Genomic DNA, 19,874 nt, shown 5'->3' with positions numbered 1-19,874 from the left:
AAAATTTGAGAAAGTCTTAATGCAACTTTCATCGCTCGTATTCCTAAAATTAGATGTGGATGTGAAGGATTTTCGGCCTATAAAGTCTAGTGGCTGGGGTTCACAAATTATTTCCAAAGTCTTAACTAATAGATTGCAGGTGGTGTTACACGAAATAATCTTAGTCTTAAAATGCTTTTGTAAAGTGAATATAGATTTTAGACTTTGTCCTCATTGTTAATAAGTGTCTAGACTAGACAGTAGATTGAAGACAGCAACTCAAGGTGTGTTGGGAAAATTGGATGTGGAGAAAGCATATGATCATGTTAATTGGGATTTTCTTATTTATTTGTTTGTGATATGTGGATTATCGGAAAAATGAAGGAGGTGGATCTTGTATTGTATTTCCACAGTTGGTTTCTCTATTTTGATTAGTAATAGCTCGTGTGGTTTCTTTGAGAGCTCAAGGGGATCTGTTATCGTCAATGCTCTTTTGTAATTGTTATGAAGGCCTTAAGCATAATGATAGATAAAGCAGTTAGTGGTGGATTTATATCAGGATTCACAGTGGGTACCTCTGCGAACAATATGTTGATGGTATCTCATCTTTTTTACTGATTCCTTGATTTTCTGTGAAGCCAACCTTGATCAGATTATACACGTTATCCTATGTTTATGTGGTTCAAGGCTGTTTTTGGCTAGAAGGTGAACTTGAGTAAGTCAGAGTTTGTCCTAGTTGGGGATGTTCCTAATTTGGAGGAGTTGGTGGATGTATATTGGTTGTAAACGGGTAACATTACCAATGAAACACTTGGTCTACCTTTGGTGGTAAATTCAAATAGAAGATGATCTATTCTTGAAAGATGGAGAGAAGATTAGCAAGATGTAAGCGGGCTTTATTTATCTGAGGTAGAGTTACATTAATTAGAAATAGTCTCTCAAACTTGCCAAGTTACTTTATTTCTAATTTTCCTATTTCAGTTGATGTGGCTAATTGTATTGAAAAGTTACAAAGAAAGTTTTTATGGAATAGTTTAGGTGAGGAGTACCAGTTCCATTTTGGTAAAATGGACTAAGATTTGTGCATCTCTTGAGAGTGGGGGCTTGGCCATTGGGAATCTGAGACGATTTAACCAAGCTTTCTTAGGAAAATGGTTATGGAGAATTGATATTGAGAGAGTTGCTTTGTACGAGGGTGATAGAGGTGATGTATGGGAGTGCTCAGCGGGGGTCGTGCACGACCAATGTGGTGCTGTGTCCTTATGGTGTTGGCCTTTGGAAATCCATAAGACGTGGGTGGGCTGTAATCCCCGTGCCTTGTTCAACTCTCCTTAAACCACAACTATCATGTACAGCACATTAGTAAAGAGACAAATAGGCATGTACTTCAATTCACACACAGAAAAAATTAATTTCTTACCGGATATAGAATTAATTTTTAGGAGCTTGTTCTAACCAACGGTGCGGTTTATTTTATTTTTTTATGGTAGCAAACAATTTTCATAACAAACTTCATATATAGCAGGCCAAGGTTCAAAGTGGAATTCACATTTTGTTTTGCACTCTTCTTTGTAAATTCTTGAAGCCTCGAGGGTCGGATAGATTTTACCAGGAACAGTGGAAAAGGTGTTAGCAAGAGGCAAAGGGTGCTTAGCTTGTACTACACTAAGTATAAGCATAATTCATGTCATTGTAATCAAATCAAGATATTTCATATTATTAGCCATAGCTCTCTTGCCCATCTTGATTTTTTTTTTGGGTGGATAACATGGAAGCTAAATATAAAGAGCTTGAACCCTATATAATGAGTGTTCAGATAATTATAAGTCAAATATAGTTTGAATGTCAATTCATCTTGCAAATAAATTTTTATTTAATCAACAATTTTGATTTAGAAAAAGAGCCATTTGAAAGTGGTAGACTTTTGGGAAACCTTGAAGCCAAACGAAATTTGGTCAAGTAGTTTTGGCTCATGAATTTTATTATTTATTATTTACTAGCTTGGGACTCCAATGGCAAAAGAAGAGGGTCAAGAGTGGGAAGATAATTTTAAATAAAAATATAATTTGAATACCAATTTATCCTGCAAATATTATTTTATTCAATAAAAAATTGTGCTTTTGAAAAGCAGACATTTTAAAATGTTATCTTTTGGGAAACCTTGAAACCAAACAAAAATGAAATTTGGTTAAATCATGCTTTTTAAAGGACGAGTGGTCGTGAATTTTATTTTGTATTTATTTACTAGTGTGTTACTCCAAGTTCAATGGAAGGGGGTGGGATTGAGAGGGGACAAATAATTTAAAATTTAAAATATATTTCAAATGCCAATTAATCTCGCAAATATATTTTTTTAAATAATAATATTGAATTAAAAAATAGAGCCATTTCAAAATGGTGAATTTTGGGAAATCCGTAAGTAAAGGAAATTTGGTTAAGTCATTTGTAATTGGTTAAGAGGTCATAAATTTTGTTTTGTAATTATTAATACTAGGTGTTTAAATATAAAAAAAAAAAAACGTGGATTAAGTGTTTGATTATGATATGAATTAAGTTAAACACATTTTAATGTAAAAGGGCTCACTGATGTTTGAATTTGGTTAAACAATATTTAAAATGCTTAAATTTAGGTTAACCTAATTCAGCTCAACTTATTCAACCTAACTCATGGTAAGATAAATGTATGAGTTTGGAACAAATTGAAGTTTTTATTTACTTTTATATATTTTAAATATAATTGATTAGGAACAATGGTCCGTTTGGATTGGGAGGAAAGGAGATAGAGTGAAGGAGAGTATAGTAAGGTTGGCCAAAAATTAGGTTAATTTATTGCCAACTCTACTCTATTCTTTTTCACTTCTCCTCCCTCTCTCTCAATTCAAATGGGCCCTTAAGGAGTTGCCTGCCATCATCCCCCTCCCTTGGCAGCTGCCACCCTTCTCTTCCCTCCTGATGATTGATGAAAACTGTAAAAGTATAAGGTTTTCTAATCTTTAATTTTTAAAATTTTGATAGGCGAGAAGTTAAGTGAGGATTTTACAAAGAGTCTTATAGAATCAAATCCTATTAAAAGTTCCTAATGTTATTAAAGTCAAAATTAAAAAATTGACCCCCAATTTTCTGACATGTTTACCTCTTATTCATAATTCTCGCTCTGTTTATTGCACCGTAATAAAATATCTGTAAAATATTTTTAGGTGTTTGGTGTGACATATAAAATTTATCTAGCACAAAGTACAAACCACCAAAACTGGCGGCAGTTGCTTCAATGACCCACAACCTAACCATCAGATAGGAAGGGGGAGAGAGCTACCTTGTGTTTTTGTAAAATATTTTACCAATTTTTTTTGGTTTAACTTTTTACAAGATTTTACAAAAGATTTTTTAATCAATTGAAAACATTTTCAGGTTTCATCATATTTTACAATGAAACAAATCCCGTAAAATGTTGAAAATGTTTTTCCGTAAAACATTTTATAGCAAAACAAAAGGAGCATAAAATCACGACGATATTACACATAAGCGATAATGCTCAGTACTTTAGTTCTATACTTGTTGTCTTTGGAAATTGAAATTCCACATTTATTCTATAGCAATTATCTCCCCTCCCCTGTCGTAACATTTGAAATAAAATAATAAAAATAATAATCAACAATGCTTTAGCAATCGTCTTGCTGCTGATGCAATTCTCCATCTTGCCAACTACTTTAGACATTTATTATATAATCAGCTCATATAGTGGTCGATTACACTACTTTTACACCAACTTGTTGGTGCTTTATCAATCATACTTATTATGTATGGGTCCCTAGCAAAATTTATCCACAGAAGTGTCCATAATTTCTCAGCAGCCTAGCCTACTTGGTCTCACTCTCACACGAGAGTTGACTTGCAGTTAGTGATTTAAAAATGGAATTTGCAATTGGCTTCATTTTCATCAATCATGGGTCTAAATCATCCTTTGCAATGTGAGATATATATATGTGGATGATTGTAACTATTTATGGTTTTCTGACTACTGTCAATCAAAGTTCTTAAGTGACTCCATAATTGCTTACACAACAGAAAAATCGGTTAGGAACTTGGCTTTTCTCTCCCACCATCTCTACTAAGAAGTCGTAAAAAGTTGGGTGGAAAAAGCATAACATCCAATTTGGATCTCCATCAAATATCATGCTTGCTCCATCACTACTCACTAGCTTGGGTTTCGGCTTGGCAAGATTAATGTATAGAATAGCTATTGTCGTTTATTATTTTCTTTAGGTGATATAAGTATTAATTAGATTTTGAACAAAGGAATGGAGGTCACAAATAAAAAGTAAACCTTTAAAATTGATATCTTTATATATAAAAAGTCAAAATTGAGAGAAAGTTCTATTTTAAAACCTTAAAATTCTTTTTGGTTATCTATACTCCATATTTATCTATAATCATTAATATATATATATATATATATATATATAAAAGTAGAGACCTCAAGTGAGTGCATGAACTCCTGCCATGTGATGCTCTATTATTTCATTTAGCCTTTTTTAACCTCTTTTTGTTAAGTTTTTTTTTTTTATTGTTATCCAAAAGATCACATTTGCTCTTTTTACTGTTACCTAAAAGATGAGTTGTAGTTCAAAATTAAATTAAAAACAGACTAAACCTTTTGAAAAGCTTAAACACAATTATTACCTTACATATTATAGTCCAAATGTGACCCTTCCACATTAATTTCTTCCCACATTCTCCAAAATATGGGTTGACATCTTAAATTAGGGTACACACACTTTGAAAGACTCTCTCTACAATCTTTCTAATAAGACTCTTATTATTAAGTGCCACAACAATTTGCTCTTTTATCTTCCTATCTTTTACCATATCTCAACTGTTGCGCAAACCTATCTCTTCTCACCTTTTAACGTTTTACTATTTTTGTCTCTTCTCTTTCCCTTACGTTGATTGTTCTCTAGCTCAAAATGATACCCAACATTTTCTACCTACAACAAACCAGGCCAAATGTTGTTTGCTCTCAATATTCTTTTATAATTCTCTATTGAGTGACAACTATTTGTTTGAAGTGCTATCAAATTTGTATCAATCTTGCTTTTATAGACTTCACGACACTACATCTTTTTTTTTTTTTTTTTTTGCTGGATAATACATTTTTGCAGTTTGATTAAACCATACTATTACTAGTTCTTATGAGTCAGTCCATTTCCTTAATACCATTGCAAAGATAGCAGGTTATATGCATGTGTACCATTGCAGCCGCCAATATGTTAGGTATAGATCTTCAATGCACGAGACGCACCAAGAGTTGTACACATCACGAGAATCAGTTGATAAATGTTATGCTCTTCACTTTCTCATTATATTATAAAAACAAATTATGGAGCTTCTTTGAGAACGTCGAGGACTCTATAGGGGAGGCTTTTCCGGCGGTAGCCCTCACATGTCAGGTTTTGTTCGACCTATATGTACACCTGCATCACCTGTATTTCATGTTTATTTTCATAGAAAGTAGTATCTCAAAAAAATTTCTTGAAAATTTTACTGCCAAAATTAAATGGGTTCTGATTTTTGGTTTTTTATGTGGTCTTCTAAGGTTGTGAATGATCCCAGGTAGATAGGATTGACACAAAAGATTAACCTCAAGCTGAGCTATGATTATCGATGGCCGCTCAACTTAAATATCAAAAAATGATGTTTGGGTTTTTATTTTTTTAATATATATATTTTTTATAAATGCTATAATTAGGTTCTTATAATAGTTTTATTTTTAATTTACCATTTCAGGTCACAAACTGAGAACCCAAATATTGCTTTTAGTTTGTTATGCATAATCATTATACTCACCTCAAAGAATCGAAAATCAAAGCCATAATTTAAACCAACACAAAGTCTGAATTGTAGAGGTAGGACTGAAGCTATTAGATTGTAAAGATTAGGATTGATAGAACTTATCAAATTTGGTCCTAATGTTATAATTTGTTTGTAATTTAAACTCTTCTCTATACAAATAAATTTAAGTTCAGATTTTATTTTATTTTCAAATTTTTATGACCATGGACCAACAAAATCAGTGATGCAGGGCTTGCACCAGAGTTAGGTCAAGATAAATGATTTAGTGTGCTAGGTGATGAAGAAGAATAGAGAGCTCCATTTAACAAAGTTGTACCTTGACTTTTGGTATGGATGATGGTGATTTCATTCGGATTTTTAGTCATAATTTGAACTATTTAATTTTTGCTTTATTTAGGTTGAATGTTTCAGGATTTCATTCTTAGAGAAGATGGATGTAAGATAGATTTATTAATTTTAAACTAACTAAGTTTGATGGAAGAATTTTATGTTTGGGGTATCGTAGACATCTCATTTTGTACCCTTTACGATTGGGCGCTTGCGCCTATAGATATATGTAAGGACTGAATTTGGATTGGACCCAATATAGGATTGGGTTTTAGCCCAACAAGCCCAAACAATGAATTTGTGGAGTGTGGATGAAAGAACTAGATCTACTCTAAAAGAAAAAACAATAAAATTTGCTGATTTAAGATCATGAAACACAAATGAGATAAGAAAGTCTGTCCTCAGCGGGGCCTGAGGAACTTATATTATAATGTCTTGTTGATAAACAAAGTTACAAGAGTTCACAATCTTATTACCAAAATTGCTTGATTTTCTCCGATCCTCCTTTTTAGTCCATCTTCCCATGCTATATACTACAATCTTAGTATCATCCCTACCATACACGTGTAGGTTAGATTCTGGGAACTCATTCTTGTTCCATCCAACACCTCCCAAAACCATCAACTAGTAGCTGTAAGGCTGTTTGACTATTGTTCAGACATCACCTCCACATTAATGCGGCCTGAGAGTTAGTTGGGAGGCATTTAATGTGGAGGTAGTAGCTTTTTGAAGATATTTGTTGCCCTTCCCCTTTCTTACCCCTTGTCCAACGTCCAACTCTTAGTTGTGATGTAACTTTGAAGAAAGTCCATGATGATATGGCATTCTTATTGACCTCGGACCCTTGTTTCCAAGATGGCTTTTCTTTTCGGATATTCGTTGGACTTATTTCATATTATCTTTACTTTTCTCTTTATTCCGTTCCCTTTATAATCTTATCTGACCATCCTTGGATTAGCTAATGTCCTCGGATTAGGCCATAGGCCCAGTTAGTACAACCTTAACGGTACCTCCTGATTAACTGGCCCTCGCAATAGCCCCTCAAAATCTTGCTTTTCGACTCCTCGCGAGGAAAGGATGATTTTGACGTCCTCAGCCTATCTTGTTTATGGTCCTATTTTGTATTCCTGACCTCCTATATGTCTTTTTACCTGCTCAAGGCACGCTCCTGACTCTTCGAAGTCCAGAGCGTGCCATCATTAAATTTTGGCGGCGCCCTTATCCCTCACGTTCAACAGTATGATGTAAATCGTACAGTGGAAGATTTTTCTTGTTTTACGAGTGGGAACTTTCCCTCTTGTAATTTCTGCACTGCTATAAATAGCTTTTCAAATCAATTCCTTTTCCTACTTTCAATAATCACACAATCCTAGAGCTCATACATTGAATTTTGGCGGCGCCCTTATCCCTCACGTTCAATGGTATGATGTAAATCGTACAGTGGAAGATTTTTCTTGTTTTACGAGCGGGAACTTTCCCTCTTGTAATTTCTGCACTGCAATAAATAGCTTTTCAAATCAATTCCTTTTCCTACTTTCAATAATCACACAATCCTAGAGCTTATACATTGAACTTGTCTCCTTCTCTCATCTCCTTGTACAAATACTAGAAATTTATCCGAGGACTCCCTTTTTTAAACCTGTAAGTTTTCTTAAACCTCTTAGATTTCGTTTTAAACTTGTTAATTTTTCTTCAAAGCCTTTTGGAAAAAATAGGTAAGTTCAAACGTTTAGTCGAGTCTGAGGAGGGTATGGAGAGTTTTAGGGCTAAGTATAGGATCCCACCAACAGTAGGCATGAGGTACACTGCTTGGGGGGAGTGGGTAGGTGCTAGAAAAACCGGAGAGGTGGTCATTCCCATGATCGCCTTTATAGAGGGAGGGATGACCATTCCTATGGGTACCATCACTAGGAATTATCTTAGGTTCTTTAGACTATCTCCTATTCAGTGCGCCCCAAATATGTTTAGGGTCCTGGGGGATATAGAAGTTTTAAACGAGAGAATGAACCTAAATTTGACCCACCACGATGTGAATTGGGTATATAGCTTGCACCACTTGAAGGGACAGGGGTATTACTTTAAGTCGAGGCATCCTGAAGTAAGGTTAATCCAGTGTCTCCCCACTTCAAACAAAAACTTAAAGGAGGATTTCTTAATCTTTTATGGGGAATGGCACGATGGCCTACCCTGTTCGACTAAGGAGGGAGAACTAGGTGGGGGTATAGCCGTAGATTTATGTGTCTTGGTTTGCATTTTTTTTTTTTTTTTGTTTCCAAACACTCCTGTTTTTGACGAAATTTTTATTCTAATTTAATGATTTTGTAGATAGAAATTCTACTAAACCCAAGCTCAGCTTAGTCAACAATGAGAGCTTAGATAGGATCTTACAAGCCGAGGTATACGTGAATGAAGCTGACAATTAACTCCGGGCAGCCCACCTAATTCTTGGGTACACACCCCTCTCGCTCGCATTCCAGGCCCCTAAGTACGTAATCAAAGCCCACGACCCTCGGCTCCACCGTATCAGTGTTGCCTACCAAGGGTTCGTTATTCCAGAGGGTATCCCAATTCCTGAAGGTACTCCTCGTACTCAACCACTCTTTATGGCCACTCCTTCAATAGAAGCATCCTCATCCCAGCTCATTCTTGAGGAAGGGGAAGAAAGAAAAGAAGAAGAAGAAGAAGAAGAAGAAGAAGGTTCGGAGGGTATCGTGGACTTAACAGACTCCTCGGACGAATTTGAAGTATTCAACCAGCCACCATCTCCCGAGAGTATATCAGATGAAATGGGCATCGTGAGGAAGTCCTAGAGGAGTTTGATGGAACTGATAGAAGATCAACTCGGAAGAGGTGCACCGGGGAAGTCTACTCAACCTAAACTTCCTCCTCCTCCTCCCAAATCTCCTCTCCCTCCTCCTCAGCCATCTCTACCCTCTAGACCTGAACCTACTCATCCGAAGAGGAAGAAAGAGCAGAAAGGTAAAGATGTGGTGGAGACCGAGAGATCTCGTCCAACTCGTGAAGACGAGGCTCAATGAGCTACAAAGCAGCAAAAAGTTTGCCATGTGTCACAACGAGGCATGGAGAGGGCGGATACTCAGCCTCCAGAGTTACAGGCTTGGCTCCCAGCACCCATGCTCGGCGGTGAGCCCTTGAGAGATGATGCATCACTCAGGGACTTCAACGGAGGCATTGGGTGCCACGTTGCTTTGACTTTGGAGGAGGCCTTGTTACTTCCAAAAGATATGGCCGAGATGCGGAATATCAGGAAGAACGAGGTCTTCCTCAATTGTAAAAGATATTTAGGCATGGTATAATGTTAACCCCCTTTTTTTTATTTTTTTATTTTTTACTTATAATTATATATATATATATATGCTTTTTATTTGTTATGGTATTAACCCTTTTCTTTTAGGCTGTCCAAGCCACTTTCAGGCTTGAGGAGATAACTAATTCATGTTACCAGCAACTGGAAGACGAAAGAAAAAGGCGGGTGGCAGCTGTGCAAACACTCACCATTGCTGATCAAAGCAATGTTGAATTGAAGAAAAGGCTGGCCGATGAGGAGCATACTCGCAAGAGTGCTGATTTAGCCTTGGAGAGTGCGCAAAGGCAAGCCGAGGACCAGAGGAAGCGCCCGCGCGAGGCCACTAATCAGTTGACTGCTTCCAGGGAATAGATGGGAACTCTTAAGAAACAATTGGAAGAAACTCAAAGGCTCAAAGATCAGGCCAAAAAAGCAAAGGCCAAGGCGGAGAAAGCAAAAATAGAGGCCGAGAAGGCGAGGGAAGAGGCTAAACAGCATGGCTATGACATCAGCGTAGCCGAGACCGAGGATACCTTCGGGCAGAGGTTCCTGCCGTATGTCATGCCTACTGTGCTCAGACTTGGGAGGAAGCTCTCAATCGAGCTGGGGTTGAGGCTTCTTCTGAGTTAAGAAGGCTAGAAAACATCTATTTCCCCCAGCCATATGAGCTTCGAACCTTCCTCCCAACCAAGGGGAGGCGGCCTCTATAGTTGCTGCCCCCGCCGAGGAAGCCCAAACTCAGGATCCTCTTCCTCCCAATCAGTAGGAGCAGTCCAAAGAGCCTGAAGTTCCTAAAGATACCTTTTCGGACAAGGCCGTAGAGGTTCCTTAGGATGGGGCAGCTTCTCAAAGTTTTGAGCAGGCTCTAGCTTTAACCACCATACCTGCTAGAAAAGTCCCTAAGGAGAAAGAGAAAGTTGTTCCTCCTGAGGCAGCTGATAAAGCCTCCAAGGGCAAGCTTTAAATAAAGTTAAAACCATAAATCTTTATTTTTACATAGGGTAGTTGCTGTCAATGTAATGAAATTCTCTTTTTTCTTTTTAGGATAAGTTTTAATGAGATGTAGATTTCACTTTTCCAAATTTACATGTGTTATTATTATTTTATCTTTTATTTATGCAATTTTCACTTTGTTTGTTCTTTGTTCATACATAACCATATGCCATAGAAGAATGAAGTTTACTGATATAAGGGAAAAAACAATTTTATATATTTTAACTGAGAATCCGAGTAAATCATGACTGTTGAATCCACAGCACTATCAAGACATGCTCTTAATTTATCAATTCTAATAAGTTTCCAACTCTGAGAAAATATCAAAATGTTTAAATAACAGGCAAGTCCAGGATACCTCAAAATGCTTCAAGTGATGCTTATGGATTTTACTTTGGCTTATAAATTTGATCATAGTCCAGTGCAAGGGGTATTAATTTCCACTAAGTTTGTGGTCCGAGGAACCTGACATAACTTAATTTCTATTTAATACTTTAATAGATGTCATATGGTATTAATTTCCATTAAGTTTGTGGTCTGAAGAACCTGACATAACTTAGTTTTTGTTTAATACTTCAATAGATGTCATAGGGTATTAATTTCCACTAAGTTTGTGGTCTGAGGAACCTGGCATAACTTAGTTTTTGTTTAATACTTCAATAAATGTCATAGGGTATTAATTTCCACTAAATTTGTGGTCCGAGGAACTTGACATAACTTAGTTTCTGTTTCATACTTCAATAGATGAGGAAACATATGATATATGATCAGAATAAATTAGAGGGAAACTAAATAGGACTATTTTTATTAATAATAATACCTCTTTAGATTGTTTACATTCCAAGGGTAGAGTACAGTTTTTTCATCTAGATCCTCCAAATAGTATGCATTTATTCCTGCCACTGAAGTGATCCGATACAGTCCTTCCCAATTAGGTCCCAATTTCCCCCAGGCTGGATTCTTGGTGGTTCCCAAAACTTTCCTCAGTACCAGATCTCCTACAGCCAACGGCCTCAGCTTTACATTGATATTATAGCCTTGCTTGAGCTTATGCTGGTAGTAAGCCAGTTGGACCATTGCACTCTCCCTTCGCTCTTCGATCAAGTCCAGACTTTTTTTCAACAACCCATCATTACCGTTTGGGGTAAATGCATTAGTTCTCAACGTCGGGAAACCTGTTTCCAGAGGGATTACGGCCTTGGCTCTATACATCATTGAGAAAGGGGTCTCTCCTGTTAACCATCGAGGCGTTGTTTGATACGTCCAAAGGACATGTGGTAATTCCTCCACCCATTTTCCCTTTGCCTCGTCCAACCTCTTTTTAAGTCCATTCACTATAACCTTGTTGACAGCTTCAGCTTGCCTATTTCCTTAAGGATAGGCCGGAGTGGAGTATCTATTCTTTATCCCCAGATCAGAACAGTATTGCCTGAAGGCTTTGCTATCAAACTGAAGGCCATTATCCGAGATGAGGGTATGGGGAACCCCAAATCGAGTAACGATATTCTTATAGATAAATCTTTTGACATCTACATCTCTGATATTAGCCAAAGGTTCAGCTTTGACCCACTTGGTGAAATAATTTGCGCCAACCAGCAGAGACTTTTTGTTTCCTAATGCTTTAGGGAAAAGACCTACAATATCCAAACCCTATTGAGCAAAAGGCCAAGGGCTGGAAAGAGGATTAAGAACTCCTCCAGGCTGGTGAATGTTTGGAGCGAATCTCTAACACTAGTCACATTTTCTAACATATTCTTGTGCCTTTTTCTGCATGCCTGGCCACCAGTATCCTTGAGTAATGGCTCGGTGAGATAGGGATCTTCCCCCCGTGTGACTTCCGCAGATTCCTTCATGCAGTTCCTCTAGGAGTGACTCTGATGTCTCGGGATGTACACAAAGCAGACATGGCCTAGAAAAAGAACGTTTATATAACTTTTTGTCCTTGGACAACCAAAACCGAGGAACTTTCCTTTGTATTTTCTTAGCTTCTGCTTTCTCCTCAAGCAATATATCCATTTCGAGGAATAGCAGTATAGGGTCCATCCAACTCAGCCCTAAATTGATTTGATGGATCTGGAGCAAATCTTTCTTCGTTGGGGTGGGGATGCATAAATCCTCGATAATTATCACTCAGGGCAAATTTTGTGCCGAGGAAGTGGCAATGATAGCCAAGGAATCTGCATGGGTATTTCCACTTCTGGGGATATGTGATAAGTCAAAGAATTCAAATTTTGCTTGTATACGCCTAACTTGACCCAAATATTCTTGCATTCTTGTATCTCGGGCTTCCAGTTCCCCTTTTACCGGGCCTACGACCAGTCTTGAATCTGAGAACATTTCCACTGCCCTTCCACCCATTTTCTAGACCATCGCCATTCCCATCAGCAAAGCTTCGTATTCCGCTTCGGTGTTTGTAGTTGAGAATTCCAACTTCAAGGACTTTTCAATGGTGATCTTTTCAGGGGATACCAGAACTAGCCCCACTCCTGCTCCCTGCTGGTTTGCTGCTCCATCCACATATGCTTTCCAAGATGAGGAGTCTTGTGTGGAGATTAGGCCAACCGATTTTTCATCCATGCCATGTTGCTTCACCTCTGTTTCTTTTGGAAGTTCAGCAAACTCAACTACTAGATCGGCGAGGATATGGCCTTTCATAGAGGTACGAGGCATATATTTGATGTCAAAAGCCCCTAGAATCGGGCCCCATTTAGCAATCCTTCTGGTATAATCCGTGCTCCAAAGTATGGATTTGAGCGGTAATTGAGTTAGAACAACCACGATGTGCACCTGGAAATAATGGGGGAGGTTTCATGTAACATGCACTACTGCCAAGATGGCCTTTTCCAGTGATAAATACCACACCTCGGCTTCATGAAATGACTTACTTACGTAATAGACTGGTCTTTGGATGCCACTATCTATGTGTATCAAAACAAAACTTACTACATGAGAGGCTACCGCCAGGTAGGCAAACAGAACCTTGTCCACCTTAGGACTGGACACGATGGGCGGTCGAGATAGGTACTCTTTCAGCTGCTGAAATGCTACAGAACACTCCTCGGTCCCTTCAAATCCTTTCCATTTATGCTATAAAAGGAAAAAGGGTTTGCACCTATCAGCTGACCTGGAGATAAATCGATTCAAAGCAGCAGTCATCCCTGTCAGTTTTTGGACCTCCTTGGGGTTTCGAGGTGCTTGCAAGCCATTAATGGCCTTAATTTGATCTGGGTTTACCTCAATTCCCCTGTGAGTTACCATGTAGCCCAAGAATTTTCTGGAGCCTACACCAAATGAACACTTTGAAGCATTCAGACGTAACTTGTGCTTTCTCAGAATCCTAAAAATGTTCGCAAGATCTTCCATATGCTTAGACACCACTTTACTCTTTACAACCATATCATCGATATAGACTTCAAAGTTCCTGCCCAATTGTGGTTCGAACATTTTAGTCATCATCCGTTGATAAGTAGACCTCGCATTTTTCAAACCAAAGGGTATCACTTTGTAGTGACAGTTTCCAATGGGAGTGACAAATGCTGTCTTTTCTTGATTGTCCAATGCTAATTGTATTTGGTGATATCCTTAGAAGGCATCCAAAAAACTCATCCGAGGATGACCTACCGTTGCATCCACCAACTGGTCTATCCGAGGCATAGGGAAAGGGTCCATGGGACAGGCCTTATTGAGGTCCGTAAAGTCCATACACACACGCCAATTCCCAATCTTCTTTTTCACCACCATCGTGTTGGCTAACCATTGAGGATAAAAAACTTCCTTGATAGCCTCTGCCTGCTTGAGCTTGGCTACTTCATTTCTGATAGCCTCGGTGTGCTCTTTTGACGGACGTCGAGGTAGCTGTCTCTTTCGGGTGATGGAAGGGTTAACATTTAGATAATGACAGATGAAACTTGGGTCTATACCTGGGGCTTCATACGTGCTTCACGCGAACACATCAACATTTTCTCTAAGGAATTCAATCAATTGCTCCCTCTCCTGCAAAGGCAGTTTAGCTCCAACCTGAAAGAATTTTTCCGGATCATCGCCAACGATTACCCTTTCTAGATCTTCACATTTTGCCTCGTCAGCTGGTCCATTGAAGCGCAACACCGGGGTTTCTGATTGCTATAAACCATTATCAGCGGTGGCCGAGGTCTCCGTCTTAGGCCGATGTTGGATAGCCACTACCAGGCATTGTTTGGTTGTAGTCGGATTTTCTACTATCTCCAAAACCTGGTCTCCGGATGGGTACTTCATCTTCTGGTAAAGAGTAGAGGAGACGGCCCCCAGGGTATGAAGTCAGGGTCTGCCCATAATGGCCGTGTAGGGAGAGAAAACATCTATGTCGATGAAGTCCACTTCCACCACATCTGTGCCGGTCTGCATAGGTAATCTGATCTGACCTTTTGGGATGACCATTTTACCCTCAAAACTGACCAGAGGAGAATTGTAGGCTGTTAAGTTTTCATGTTTCAAGTTTAGCCTCCTATACAAGTCAGGGTACATTATGTCAGCAGCGCTGCCTTGGTCAATCGTCACCCTTTTCTCGTCATACCCACCAATTCTCAGCGTAACCACTAGAGCATCATCATGGGGCTGTATGGTTCCAACTTTGTCCTTATTTGAAAAACCTAACACTAATAGGATGCCTATCTTGGCTCTATTAGGCATTGAACTAGACTCCTCGACCGGACAACGGGATACCGACATCACCCTAGAAGGATAAGATCCGGTCCTCCCCGGGGCAGCAAAAATAACGTTTATTATGCCAAGGGGGAGTCTTGAAGAAGCATCTCCCCGAAGCTCCGAGCCCGTTTGGCTTACCCGACCACTGGAATGATGCAAGAGTTGTTTCAACTTCCCTTTTCGGACTAACTGGTCCAGATGGTCCCATAAATTTCTACAATACTCAGTTGTGTGTCCATGATCCTGATGATAGTGACAATAAAGGTTCTGCTTGCATCTCATAGGATCTCCTGCCATCTTGTTTGGCCATTTGAAGAACGACTCATTCTAAATCTTCTCCAGTACCTGTTGCACTGGCTCTCGAAACATAGCTTTAACCACCTGGGTGTTGGCAGATCCTGGCTGCCCAACAAAGTCTTTCCAAGGTCGGTTATTATTGTACCGGTCCAACCTGAAATCCCTCATCTCTTGAGGGATCACCTTAGCCTTTCCTTTCCCCTGCAGTTGGTCTTCTTCTACTCTTCTATACTTGTCAATTCGATCCATCAGTTGGCGTACACTGGTAATAGGTTTACTCATTAGAGATTTCCTCAAATCATACTCAGCTGGAAGACCAGCCTTAAAAGTGCTAATGGCCACATCATCGTAATCTCCTTCTACTTCGTTAAACATCTCCCAGTATCTATTTGAATAAGCCTTCAGAGTCTCACCCTCCCACATGGACATAGATAATAAGGATCCCAAAGGCCGAGGAACCCTGCTACAAGTAATAAAGCGAGCACTAAAAGCCTGGGTGAGTTTCTTAAAGGAGTCAATAGAGTTCGCCTTTAAACCGTTGAACCACCTCATCGCCATCGGGCCCAAGTTAGATGGAAAGACCTTACACATCAAGGCCTCATCTTTGGAGTGAACGGACATCCTTTGACTGAAATGGCTGACATGTTCTACCGGATCTATTCGACCATTATAAATGATGAACGTAGGTTGATGAAATCGCCGAGGAAGACTTGCATCTTCTATGTTTCGTGTGAAGGGTGATTTAGAAACTTGACTCAGAATCTTGTTCATGGCATTGTTCCTCAAGCCTTTGCAAGGCGGGCTTTTGTATCTACGTCTATGGTGGTGCTCCTCGTCGTAGGAAAAGGTCTCGCTGGGCGGTGTTCTGGATCTCTGCCTATAACTAGCATCATTTGTCTCTTCAGAGGATGGTTCGGAGTTGGGCGATGAACGTCTTCGCTGAGCATGACGCAACTCCCTCTTCAACTCGTCGATTTCACGTTGCATGTCTCTATCATTCTTTGCATGTGAGGCATGGATCTTCTCTCGAGATTGACTTTTACTGGTATGAGTTGTGTGCACACTTCCCTCATGGCCTCTTCTCTATTCAAGGCTCCTACGCGGATCGCTACGCTGAGAACCCCTTGATTCTGATTGATGTAGATTAGCATTTACTTGGTGTGGCCCTGCTACTGCTTGATGGGGACCTGCTTCCTCCATCGTGAACATTGTACCCGAATCTCCTTCAAATAGATTAAGCTCTTCCCACAGACGGCGCCAATTGTAAGGACTGAATTTGGATTGGACCCAATATAAGATTGAGTTTTAGCCCAACAAACCTAAACAATGAATTTGTAGAGTGTGGATGAAAGAACTAGATCTACTCTAGAAGAAAAAACAATAAAATTTGCTGATTTAAGATCATGAAACACAAATGAGATAAGAAAGTCTGTCCTCGACGGGGCCTGAGGAACTTATATTATAATGTCTTATTGATAAACAAAGTTACAAGAGTTTACAGTCTTATTACCAAAATTGCTTGATTTTCTCCGATCCTCCTTTTTATCAGATGTTTGAATATTATTAGGACTATTTTCATTATTCTCTTTTTGTTTTATAATTTCATTATCTTCCAACTCTTTTTGATAAGTTTCTTGTTCATTTGTAATATTTTCACCCAAACTTTCTATTGTGTTTTTTTTAATACTAGTAACAAATTTATCCATAGATCCTTTTTGAGATTCAATTTGTTTTTCAATTTTTCTCTTTTTTAGAAGTTTTTCATATCCGGATAAATATTTTCTAGTAGACATTTATAATGAGAAAATATTTATAAATAAATAAAACACTATTTATAACTAAAAATGATAATTTAACTAAAAATAAAATTTAAAGTATAGAACAATAGAACTTGATTATTGCAATTTTTCTAAAGCCGTGACCACTTTAAAGTTTAAACCTGCACAAATAAAAATTAATTTAATACATGGTTTAATAAATTAGTGTCACTAAAATACAAATGAGTTGATATGATACACATTAAATTATTAATTGATATAATAATTTATAATAATAGATAAAGTGTCAGATTAAAAAAAAAAAAAAAAAAAAAAAAAAAAGAAAAAGGTGAGAAACCGCTGGACCAAACCGTGTAAGTTATAACTATGGTCTGTGGGCTGTCCTATAAAAAAAAAAAGTGAGAACCATCCAGCCTCTACTCCACTACATCCTATATTCCTATGGCTAAGATTTAAAGAAAAAACGTGTCCTATCAGACTTACTGCGATTCTAAACTGATGTGTCAAGAAATCACATATTCCTCGTAAGATTATTGTTTCATTACAAATTTGATGGTTTAAGCTTTTTTCATATGATATTTTAGTGCTAGAAGGATTGTTACAAACATTCTCTGCTTGACTAGTACAACATCCCGTCTACATGTCCTTTATTCATGTTGTTCATTCTCATTTTGTTTGAGAGCACAGACTAATTCTAAATGTGCTATTCACACTAAAATACTATATGTAAGACAGAATTTTGCACCAAAAGGAGGAGCTTTGTCATTGCCTAAACCAACGGGACTTTCAAAAGTACAAATCAACCAAGAAAAGAGGAACATAAAAAAAAAAGTAACAATATTATTGATATGGCAAAATGTCACATTAAGTTAACAATACTCCTAGTTAAGTTACGAGACTACTCCTAGATAATTAATGTGAAGTGGAACACACTTACAAAAATGAAGTTATCCTTTCGTTGATTGGGTATGAAATCTAACTTGTCAAATTATGTGGGAGTTTGTAAAGAGTAGCTGATTCCTATTTATACCCCCACCATTGGTAGTTATTACATCATCTCATAACTCGAAATAAGTAACTTCTACATTTGATAGTTATTACATCATCTTATAACTCAAAATAAGTAACTTCTACAATGAAAATAACTACTTGCATATCCATGTGCTCTTTACATGGTTTGATAATTGCTCGCATGAATAACTGCTTGCACGTGCTTATGAACACTTGAATAACTGCTCGCCAGCTTGTTCCTCCTCAAATGGTTTTGTGTTCTCTCAAACTTCATAACTAGTAGAGGATTAATTACTTAGAGGCTGTTTGGATGGCTTGTTTCCATAACTCATTTCTCTGTTTCCATAACTCATAACTCAAAAATGGTGGGACCCATAGCTCAATATCTGTTTGACTGCACGATAAGTCTGTTTCCATCACTTAATTATCTAATTTTTGAGTTATGAGTTATGGAAACTGAAAACACATTTTAGCTATTTTCAGTTTCCATAACTCATAACTCAATGACATTTTTGTAATTAAACACACATGAGACCCACTAGTCATAACTCAGCTGCACCTTTTGACCACCTTTTGACCTTTTTTTTTTCCTTTCTTCTCCTGGGTTCAGTATTCTCCTCTGTTTTTTTTTTTTCCTTTCTTTGGGTTCGAGTTTCTAGGTACTGGGAAAAAAAAAGCTGCACCGAGTGATAGGTATGGGGCTCACAAATAGTGTGAAAAATATTGAGTGATGGAAAGTGAGTGATGGTGCCAAACAGGTGTAAAAAATTAAGTGATAAGTGATGGAAATTGAGTGACGGAAATTGAGTGATGAATTTTTTGCATCCAAACAGCCTCTTAGTATCATGATGCCACTTCTATTCCCCTATGGGGGTTCACTTTAATAGTATTTATCCAGCATTTATACTCTTACCATATAACAGTATCGTACTATATATATATATATATATATATATATACACACACACACACTTTTGGCTCCTATGCATGTGTGCTATTATTTTCTTTATTGGCCTGACACATTTACCCAAAGCACTGAACACAATCGTCACATCAGCCATTAATTAGTTAAAAAAAAAAAATACCAATTCATTTAAAACAGAGATGGATAAAAAATTAGAGTTTGTTTGGTAGAAGGGTTTGAATAATGTTGTTTGTATTTTTTTTAAATACGTGTGAGTGAAAAAGTGTGTAAAAATACGTATAATGTTGTTTAAAAACTGAAAACATGTGTTTAAGATGTTATACCAATATCTTACCAGATATAGAATTAATTCTCCGGAGCTTCATATGTTTTTTTCTTCTTTTTTTAGGAAAGTTTCATTTATTTATTTATTTTAAATGTGTGATAATGGGGCCAAATTTCTATAGTATGATGTACGCATGGTAGCAAACATTTATCCAAACATTCTATGTATAGAGCAGGATAACGTTTAAAGTGAAATTCACATCTACAAAGACAATATCCTTCGCAAAATTCTAAAGCCCTAGGATAAAGGCGATGATACTTAAGGGTTGGAAAGACATAACCAGGAAGTTTGGAATAGGTATTAGGCGGAGGCTTTGGGTGCTTATCTTGTAATACAGTAAGTATAAGCATAATCCATGTCATTGTAATCAAAGCAAGATATTGCATAGTGCTTTTGACC

General features: G+C 37.8%; 2 protein-coding genes across 2 annotated transcripts; both read right to left on the bottom strand.

Annotated features, from left to right (window-relative positions):
* Positions 1-14,752: 14,752 nt before the first annotated feature.
* LOC115985278 lies at positions 14,753-15,163 on the bottom strand. Its single transcript, XM_031108239.1, has one exon. The coding sequence runs from the start codon at positions 15,161-15,163 to the stop codon at positions 14,753-14,755; it is 411 nt and encodes a 136-aa protein (XP_030964099.1).
* Positions 15,164-15,466: 303 nt separating this feature from the next.
* LOC115985277 lies at positions 15,467-16,423 on the bottom strand. Its single transcript, XM_031108238.1, has one exon. It carries the CDS (start codon positions 16,421-16,423, stop codon positions 15,467-15,469), a length of 957 nt encoding a protein of 318 aa, XP_030964098.1.
* Positions 16,424-19,874: the final 3,451 nt, after the last annotated feature.

Source organism: Quercus lobata, chromosome 4 (genome assembly GCF_001633185.2).
Source record: "Quercus lobata isolate SW786 chromosome 4, ValleyOak3.0 Primary Assembly, whole genome shotgun sequence".
NCBI classification, from domain to species: domain Eukaryota; kingdom Viridiplantae; phylum Streptophyta; class Magnoliopsida; order Fagales; family Fagaceae; genus Quercus; species Quercus lobata.
This window is presented reverse-complemented; position numbering and strand designations above follow the sequence as displayed.

What these genes read in the sequence shown, in the direction of transcription:
- LOC115985278 (XM_031108239.1), bottom strand. Translation starts at nt 15,163, where the DNA reads ATGTCGGTATCCCGTTGTCCGGTCGAGGAGTCTAGTTCAATGCCTAAT.
- LOC115985277 (XM_031108238.1), bottom strand. Translation starts at nt 16,423, where the DNA reads ATGCAACGTGAAATCGACGAGTTGAAGAGGGAGTTGCGTCATGCTCAG.